Source organism: Zalophus californianus, chromosome 4 (genome assembly GCF_009762305.2).
Source record: "Zalophus californianus isolate mZalCal1 chromosome 4, mZalCal1.pri.v2, whole genome shotgun sequence".
Lineage (NCBI taxonomy): Eukaryota > Metazoa > Chordata > Mammalia > Carnivora > Otariidae > Zalophus > Zalophus californianus.
The window spans coordinates 92,012,365-92,022,622 of NC_045598.1; the positions used below are offsets into that span (position 1 = coordinate 92,012,365).

The 10,258-nt window shown below is 45.3% G+C and overlaps 1 protein-coding gene across 2 annotated transcripts in view; it reads right to left on the reverse strand.

Annotated features, from left to right (window-relative positions):
• Positions 1 to 7,342, reverse strand: part of SORT1 (sortilin 1) — a 63,781-nt gene extending 56,439 nt beyond the window's left edge. For both annotated transcript variants that reach the window (XM_027571574.2, XM_027571566.2), the window contains exon 1: positions 6,755 to 7,342. In XM_027571574.2, the coding sequence (XP_027427375.1) occupies positions 6,755 to 7,198 (444 nt within the window). In that variant the 5' untranslated portion in view covers positions 7,199 to 7,342. The remainder of the gene's footprint in view (positions 1 to 6,754) is intronic.
• Between the last annotated feature and the right edge of the window lie 2,916 nt (positions 7,343 to 10,258).

Here is a 10,258-nt window from a genome sequence, read left to right on the forward strand (position 1 = left end):
CGTTAAGCACATTATCAGCAAGAATTCAACCTCATCCTGTTCACAAATATTAAGAAAAGAGAAATCTGTTCATTGGCTTCACCATCTTACAGCGCCTGGGTTTCTAACACCTTGGCTCACATTCTCCTCCAATAAGGTCCAGGAGTCCAAGAGTGTTCCTTAGAACCTTTAGCACTTCAAGTATAAAAGGTGGTCTGCCCTGCCCTCTATTCTGCTCTTCTGTTGGACGTATTCTTCAAGACTGCAGCAATGGTCAACCTCTAAATGGTCAACTCTTCTTGGCTCCCCATTTCCACCTTTGGTTTCTCCAGCTCTAGCCTCGTGTCTAACACTACCCGTTAAAAGATGTTCCCCAGGAAGTCTCAATGCACAACTCCCTGCCCAGACCTCCCCTCTCTTTCCTCCTCCTGCCCCTGCCCAAGACCTACCTTTTTTGACGTCTCTACATGTTTTCCTGGAAACCTTAGACATACGCCTCATCAGCTACTTCTACCCCACAGAAACTTTCCATTGACCATTCCTTGAGCACGTCCTGGATTTCCCTACCATCATGCCTTTACAGATCTCCTTAAGAATTATCTCCATACCTTGATTCTCTCTTCATCCAGGAAGCCTTCCCAGACCACCGCACTGTAGTGGGCACGCCTTCTTCAAAAATTCTTCCAAACTTTCATCGAGCCATCTCTGAACACTTAATCCTTAAAGCAGCACCAATGAGGATATCTTTAATATTTGCCTTGGATGTCCAAAGGCCTGGACTCCACTATATGTAGTTTAGTAAGTGCTTAAATGAATGACATTGACACAAAACATTTTGATAAAACTTTTTATTTCACCCTCCAAATAATCCTAAAGCTGCTTCTCTAATTTAAAAAACTATAATAATGGTCAGAGAAGTTAAGTGATTGTCCATGATCACACAGCTATAAACCAGCAGAGCCAGGACTCAAATCTGGGTAATCTCTCTTTTGAATTTTGTATACAACATTTGAATTCCTACGACAAATAATAGGTACCAAATAGACATCTGATTTGAACTATCGTGTCTGGGAAGTATAATCAAAATTTTCCTTCCCAGTTCAATTCTCTTAGTCCTTCAGGGTGATCTTACTGTTGAACCAGACTTGCAAACTGGCTTAAGTACCATATCAGAACTTAGTTTCTTAGAACACACAGGAAGAAAAGAACAAAAGTCTTAACAAAAGCAAATATGAGATAGTATTCAAGCCCTAGAAGGAAAAATAAAACAAACAAAACATACATTTTCTTCTGATGAAAAAAAAATCAAGTCAATTAATCATTCATATGTTTCTAACTAGCACAGGGCTGAGTACATTTATGGTAAGCTGACCATCTATTTTCAAAAACAAAAGCAGCCAGAACAACAACAAAAAAAGTCCCAGTTTTGGCAAACTACTGTAGGGAAGGAAAAAAAACAAATTTACTGTTATATGTTTACTGGGTTTGCTTTTGGACTATCCAAGCTAGTAGTTTTGCTTAGCATTAGATTTTTCAGACAACAAAGAATGATAAAGTATTACCCCCCGCCCAAAAACGAGTCAAATGTCTTTCATAATTATATGAAAAAAAATACTCCTGCTATCTTGAAGAACATTCGTATTTCAGTTAAGCAAGCTCTGGAGGTGGTAACAAATTACCCCCAGATGTGAAATCCGGGCTATGTTCAAGTTCAACTAGGAAGCAGAACAGCTGCAATTTGCTTCTAAATTTGGAATCAACCAACATTTGTGATCACAACCCCTGGCCTCCCCGTCTTCCATATGAATCAGAATTTTTTAGACATTTTAAATCTAATCCAAAATTTCTCATGTTGTAGATGAGGAATGGAGAGCTAGATACCAAAATGTAAAACAGAAAATAAATTGCATTCACAGAAAACTTTCTCAGCAAAACACCACAGGCTCCGAATGGAAGATTCTGTTTTTGCTGTGGTTTCCTGAGACTAGGATTCAGGGTAGAGTGGGGAAAATAGCCTCAATCTTTAAACAACAACAACAACAACAACAGAAAAAACCTCCACATGTCCGGCATTCACCTAACAACCTCTATGGGTATGAACTGTCTGTCATGAAGATTCATTCAACCCAGCTAGCTCAAAGCCACATATTACTAACCCAACTTTGACTATAGTCACTATTAGAACAATAAAAAAACCTGTCTAGAACAGCTTGAAATTGACCAGCATGTTCCTCAAGCCCCATTACTCCTCAAACCCACCTACACACAGATCGGTGAGGCCACTCAGACGAAGGGAAGAACAAATTTTCACCAAATTTTTAAAAAGAATAAAAGATGCCAAAGAAACACTAGTTACAAAGGGATGGGAAGGTAATTGAAAAATTTTGGAGATTTACAAATGCAATATCTATTTCATAATATTTTTAGAGCAACTGTCACAGTGCCTTTTGCAAGAAAAGCTGTATTTTTAATTACATGTCAAGTTTGATAGTTTTACCTGCCGTAATATTAGCTTCTAACCATATAAAACATCTGAGCATCATTTCTCCAGTCTCAAAACACAGTTCACTTTCTGTAAGGACAGAACTTGAAGGGCGCCTGGGTGGCAAAGTCGGTTGAGTGTCCAACTCTTGGTTTCGGGTCAGGTTGTGATCTCACAGTCGTGAGATCGAGCCCCAGATTGGGCTCTGCACTCAGCGTGGAGTCTGCTTGGGATTTTCTCCCCCTCTCCCTCTGCTCCTCCTGCTCATGCTCTCTTTCTCTCTCTAAAATAAATAAATAAATCTTTTTTTAAAAAAAAAAGATGGAACTTGAGGGGTAGGATTGGATAGAAAGGGAGGGAGAAGAGCAGACATCACTCCTGCTCCGACTATTACCACTCAGTGTTAAGCACTGCCCTTCCTGTGAGGATCCTACAAGGATAACAGGCCAACTAGGACAAAGTTGGGGAGCACAGTCTCTGTAGTCACCCACTGAGGATCCAATGCTTGTTGGCAAGAGCTGATTGGAAATCGGCAAAGTGCAGGAGAAGCTGCTAAGAGCCTCTGTGAACCTGACATGAAAGATCAGATCAAAACAGCAGGATGGAGAGCCTATTACTATTAGCATTTCAGAAAGAAAATAACCATTAGAAATTGGCCAGAACATAGGCCTTCTTCCAATTATTTCCACAAACAGGAGACTCAGATTTCTAATTAAAAATCACTATGCACAGAGCCAAATATCTGAGTCAGCAGAGAACTTCCCTAATTGTTACCCTGCATTCCCTCTGAGCCATTTGTCCTGCCTAGATAGCTCTCTACCCTCACCCCAACCAAACCACAGATGAAGACTAACCTTTCCCCAGATAAATATACTTCATCAAATCTGCTGATACTCGTAACTGAAATCCGCAACGCAGAAGTCATTTTAACAGCCCTCAGGGGTTAAAGGTCTGATTAGTACACTGCATGGGAGTAGGATCCTCATGGGGATTCTGCTCATTCTGCTCAACCAGGACCAAGAAGGAAATCCTACAGAATTCCTATTCTTTGACCCCTGTGTATAACAAATGGGTGGACCAGGGCTCAAGAGAACATTAACTCGAGGGTGAGGATGGAAGTGCTGGGGAAGGTAGTATGGAGAGAGACTGCATGTTGGAATACACGAGGCAGTTAGAAAGTTCCGGGGCAGCTAAAGGCACTGACCTTCAGATTTCCGGGTATGACAATGATCCACAACAGGCTAGGAGCGGCAGCTCCCTGAACTTCCAACAGGCACATTCAGTCCTGTCAGCGTGGACTCAGCCATGCCAGCACCAGCAAACAAACACGCACATTCTTCTCAGAGCTGACATGCCATACAACAGTCTCTCTACAGGGCCTGTTTATTTAAGAAACCAGATGCTTTGATGTTGGGGCACAAGTTGGGAAGTTCTGTGTAAAGAAGTAGTTAATGACAGGAGCAGAGGGAGGACAGAGAATGAGCAACAATTTCTGGCTTTTAATCATAAGTTTTGAAAATTTTAAGGAAATTATCAAATGGTCTGAACACAGGAATGAGAAGTAAGGAAATTATGTCAGCAACCACCGTAACTATGGCCAAAGCATTTCATCTGTTTAAGACAGTTTTCATGCCTAACCTCAAAGGGGTACTTATAGGAGGAATGTTTTGAAGCAATCCAACTTAGAAACCAACATTAATAAAATCTTCTGTGCTTGCTCAATTTCTCTCATGTGCAAAGGTTATACATGTCATGAACACTCCCAGCTCTCAAAGGAAAGAATCAGTTAAAAGTGTGGCATGGAAACAGTTTTGGGTTAAAGGCAAAAAGAAGGTTATTTCTTGAGTCTGAGAAAAGGGAATTTATAAATACACATACACACTTGCCGGACTTCATGAGGGAAGAAGCCATTTAGAGTACAGGTCTCCTAAAACCAGAAGAATATAAACGTGCTATCATCTTTAGTTTTACCTTGCTTTTTAAAGAAGATGAAAGGCCAAAATATTCTCACAAGCCAAACAAGCCATAGGTCTAGGAAATTTGCTAAAACCTTCGGAGGCTTTTCGTTGTCCAGTCTGAATTATCTTTTCTTTTAGCTTGGCACCCCCAGTACCCAGCCCATCTTGGATATCTGGACGGTACTCTCATACACTGACTATATGAATTCATGTGGCTTAACATGAACAGCAAGTTTTAACAAATAAGAGGAGAACCAAGAACCTCTGGTTTTTCCTCAGGAATTGAATCCTGTCATCTTATGAGAAACTACTCTAAATGGCACTTCCCCAGCTGTACAAAAGCATACAATATCCCTGATAAAAAATTGTTTTCCCATGCTGATACTTTTATTTCACACTGTTTATAAAGGGTCCCTAAATACTAGATTTCTTCCATAGAGTTCAGGATGATTTATCAGGACTTCTAAAAATAAAGAACTGAAAAGCAAAACAGACTACTACATAACAATTCCGGGTTAAGGACATGGACCTCTAAGAACTGCTTTACTCAACCATTTCTAAGGTGAAGATTATTAACCGGCTTCACTTTCATCATATTTACATGTGATAAACCGGGAGTGATGTCTGGAAAAGAGACCATGGGTGATTAACAAGTGCAAAAAGAGCTACTTAAAATTAGGTCACCGAAAGAAGACTGAGGGAAAAACGCCAAAAAAAAAAAAATTCACTGGAAACAGTAGCGAAATAAAATGAGAGAAATAGAGGGAAGCTTCAAAGAACAAGATTTCAGGTCTGCTCTTGAGTCTATCTGGCCTAAGTATCCCCTGAGCCAGTTTTTTCAACCTCTAGCTTTAGAAATCAATAGTTTACAAAAGATGTATCAAGTCAAACCAATCAGGGAATAAATCCAGCAGTAGCAGCACGTCCTAAGGTAGGTCAACCAGCAAGAGAAGAGTCTAAAATACCGGGTAAGAATGCCATGTCCAGCTGACTCCAGGAAGGAAGTAGTCCTGTTGTTAAGTTCGGAGTCAGTGCTGTAAAGCCTTCCTCAACTCCCCACTCGGAGATGGAAGTCCACACCATTCTGTTTTCCTCCGTAAACAGGAAGTCGTCCCAGGACGCATTCCACCCTATCTGCATCCAAGTGGTCCCACACGTCAGCACTGGTTTGGCCACCTTTACACGGCTGCTGCCTGCGTGGCCTTCAGTGGGGCTCTCCCTGACTGCCTGTGCCCTGACCCCACGTCTGAGAATTCTGCACAGGTATCAGTTATAGTCCAGGCAGAGGGAGAAAGCTAGTTCAAGGCGAGACTGAGATTTGGCCGACAGGGAACTGGTCATACACGGACAAGTGCAGTAAGCCACTCATCTCCGGCCCTCTGTGCAACACTTTTTGGAAGAGGAAGGGATGCGACGGAGAATATGTCACATTGAGAATATACTGTACAAATACGGGTGGCAGCAATTAAACCATCAGTTCTTGGAAACACATGAGGAAGATGCCCATGTTGCAGCAAGGAGCCAGGACCTTCTTAACAATGGGCTTTGTCAGGCCAGTAGTGTGCAAAGGTTGAGGGGCTTGTCCCCCGGGGAGAGAACTACCACAATTTTTAAAGTTTCTGACTAGAACCGAGCGCAAAGGAGAATATCTGCAACGTGTGTCCTAACTGTAAGAAATCTTGTTACAACGGGATGAAGACAACCTGGTCCGAGTCCAATGCCAGGATCGAAGGTCAAACTGAAGGCGGAAGAGAGATCACATATATACCGTCACCCCATTTCCAAGCTTGTTCCTTTACCTATTATAATAAATACACACAGTAACCTAAGAGCTGCTGTGGGATTTCTGAACACCGCCTACCCACCCTGAAAGTACTGACCCAGCGAGGACACACCTTTGCTTCTGCGCAGCACAACTTCTCCAAGCACTTAAGAGGTAATTATTCTTCCAGCCTCCTAGTGGGTTATAGCGTTACTGGGTCCTGATTATTTACACAGACGCAAAACAACGACCCTCAAGAGATTTTGACAACTTAAAAAGAATGCCGTGAAAGTCTAAGGCGGCCTCCCCTGTGACGAAACACAGCCGCGCGGGCCGCGGCGTCCCGGGGCCCGCTCCGGGCCGGACTCCGCCCGCCGCAGTTTCGGGGCCGCGGCCCGGGGCGGGGGGGCGCGGGCGGCGCGGGGCCGGCGAGCTGCCCGGGTCTCCCCGGCGGAGACGCGAGACGCACAGACGAAGGAGGGACGGGCCGCGCGGGCGGGGCAGGCGGCCGCCGGGGGGCCCGGGGGCGGCACCTCGCAGTCCGGGCGGCGCCCGGGCCCGGCGCCCGCTCACCTGGTGCGTGTTGTTGGCCAGCTTGGCGACGAAGTCCCGGACCCGGCCGCAGTCCTGATCCTCCTCGAGCGCGCTGCGGCGCCAACGGCCGCTGCGGGGAACCGGGCCCCCGGGCGCGGCCGCGCGCAGCCCCCAGCTCACCCCGACGGGGCCGGACCAGCGCGACAGCGGCGCAGCGGGCGGCGGCGGCGCGTCCAGCCGGTCCTGGCCGAGGGTCGCCCGCGGCAGCAGCTGGAGGAGGAGGAGTAGGAGGAGGCCGAGGCCGTGGGGCCAGCGCGAGAGGCAGTCCACAGCTCCCCCGGGCCGCTCCATCGCCGCCAAATGCCGACGCCGCCGACACCTGCCGCCCGGCGCGCCCGCCCACCCCCGCCGGCGGCGCGCCACACCCCCGAGCCGGAGCCGGGCGCTCCTTGGATACGCGCAGCCGGGCCTCTCCGCCCCCATAGGCTGGCCGCCTGTCCTTCTTCCCCAGTCCACTCCTCATTGGCTCGCGTCGCCTCCGGCTTCGGGGGTCCTGGATTCGGATGCCAAGATGCGGGACTGATTGGCTGGAACGTGGCAGAGACCGCTGAGGTCATCCCCCCATCGCCTGACGTCTCCGGGTCCCGGCTTCCAGAGTTAGCATAGGAGCTTCCCCCACCTCCCGCGAAGCCCCCTGCTCGTGGCGCCCGGACCCCTCGCTGCTCCCTCTGGCACCCTCAGGTTGAGGACCGGGTTATGCCCCCCACCCCGCCTCCCCCACAGACACCCCTAAAATTCCTTGGGTTGCGGCAGCGCCTGGAAAATCTCCTAAGGGAATCCCTCAGCTCGCTCAGCTGGAAAAGGGGGCCTCGCCATGAACCGGTGCTTCAGGTTTTTAACCCTCGCGTACTGGAGCACCCATTGTCTAATGAAGCAGCCTGCCTCGCTGCCAGAAAGGTAAATGCGAACTGTGTGGGCTAGTCCTACGGAGGCAGATAGACATCAGAACATCCGTGACTCATGCAAGCTTGAAGAATCCTCCACTCCACCACGTATGGTCTCACTCACTTTCCTCTTCTGCAGGGAGTTAGGCCAAAGGGAGAATTGCTTATTGGTTTCCCCGAACTTACAAATTCGCTCAGAAATCAGGGGTAGGTAAAAGGGGCGAGGGATTTCCCCACTGCTTACTTTAGACACGATCATTTCATAGGTAGGTGCATGTCTTTCTTTACCAAAGTGCCATAACCCTGCAGAGAGTGCATTGCATAAGTTTGGTTTTGACTATATGATGCCCCCTAAATTAGCACCCTGCCTCTAATCAATAAAACAAAACCCCCATGCTGTTCCCTTTATTGCAGAAACTGCACACTTAACTTTTAGAACATGCAGCGCAGGTAAAACCAGTTTTGTTTTCTTTTTTAAATCAGAAGTTTTTTTTTTAAAGATTTTATTTATTTGACAGAGAGAGAGGGAACACAAGCAGGGGGAGTGGGAGAGGGAGAAGCAGGCCTCCCGCCGAGCAGGGAGCCCGATGCGGGACCCGATGCGGGACCCGATGCGGGACCCGATCTCAGGACCCAATCCCAGGACCCCGGGATCATGACCTGAGCCGAAGGCAGACGCTCAACCAACTGAGCCACCAGGCGCCCCAAGTAAAACCAGTTTTGAATCTTAACTTTACTGACTCCATCCCTTCGGAATGCTAGAAGTTGTTCAGTAGAAAAGGTAGCAAATGGATACTAAGTGCGCAAAACGTTACACCCAAATAAGGCCATTAAAAAGTACTTTTAGCTATAAACTGGAGGTAAATCCAAATGAGAATATATTATTCATTGTAGTGCAAAATGGTGCAATGCACCCAACCCAATGTTTACATTAAAATCCTTCTACTCACAGTAATTTGCAAACAAAAAGATTTACAAATTTACATTTTTTCCAGAACAACCTTGGTATGACCCGAGAAGAGAAAAAATATTTTTGAATGGCATCTGAGCAGGGTGGTGAAATCACTAGACTAGTATTTCAAGTTCTCAGCTGCTGAAATGACAAAGCTTGAAAACTGGTGTACAATTTGTTCCTTTCCATTACCATGTGTCAGATTATTTTTTTAAAATACAGATTATTTTTTAATCTATGCCAACTATGGAGTAGATCACAAGACAGTCAGTTCCAGTAGCATGTGATTAGCTAGGGGAAGAAGAGGGGCTATAGAGGAATTTTTCTTTGTTTGGGTGACACAAAGATGAATGGTCTATTGTCTTACGGTCTTGAAAAGAAAAAACAACTCAACAGTGCCATCTCCTGGAGATATTACTAAATGCACTTTTAAACAAGTAAAATTGTTGCACTTATCTACCTTCACTTTTGAATATATTGCTTTTTGTTACCAACCATATGCTTACAGACTATATATTTCCTTCATCAACTGCATCAGCTGATAGGGACATGGTACTTTGCATATGGCACTGAGGAAATGTTTTGAGTGAATAAACTTAGATTACTTTCGTCTGACACAGGCACTATATATGAAAGTTGCACTGTCAAATCTCCCTTGTGAAATAATGCACATAAGATCTTACCTCACTTGCAGGACTAAAATATATAAGTTACTTATTACTAAAAACTGTACCTTTCTCCAAGATAAATTCTATAGCAGAAAGATGAATAGAAAGCGCTTACACATCACAAAACCATCGCTTTTCCTAGTGAGATCATTTCTGATCCTATTTATTTTTTTAAACAGGAAGTCTTAAAAAAAGATTTTATTTATTTATTTGACAGAGACAGTGAGAAAGGGAACACAAGTGGGGGGGGAGGGGCAGAGGGAGAAGCATACTCCCTGCTGAGCAGGGAACCTGATGCAGGGCTCCATCCCAGGACCCTGACATCACGATCCAAGCCAAAGGCGGGTGCTCAACCGACTGAGCCACCCAGGTGCCCCTCTGATCCTATTTAAATTGGACACAAGAAACGTAGAATGTTTTAAAATTCTACAGAAAACCAAACTTCTCTTAAGAATGCTGAAATTCTATTCTTTCAAGAATGTAGAGGGTACGAAATTTACTGTCTCACCAGCTGTATAGTCCAAGGTATAAATAACACTGCCCAGGCAGCGAGAAGGGAAAACAGTGTAAGCTGTGGCTAAGGGAGATATGCTAAGATCTATTTTTCCCCACATAATACCCAAATTTCAGAGACACAACTCTCACCTCTCCCTAAAGAAGCATGCTTTGTTCATGACCTAGAGAATGTTACAGTCTAGTTCTCCCCAGTAGAAGCTTCATGGGAGCACAGACCGTATCCAGTATTTTCACAACTCTATCCCCAATGCCTAATACATTACTTGGCACAATAAGTTTGTTAGATTTGAATAAATGGAAGTTGTGATAGGATTTTTCAGTGGCATTTTCTACCAGGATTTGATAAAAGATGAACACGAGAGAAATGAATCTCATGATCATCGTGTTGTATTTATTTTTTAAGTAATCTCTACGTCCAGTATGGGGCTCGAACTCATGACCCTGAGATCAAGAGTCGTGTGTT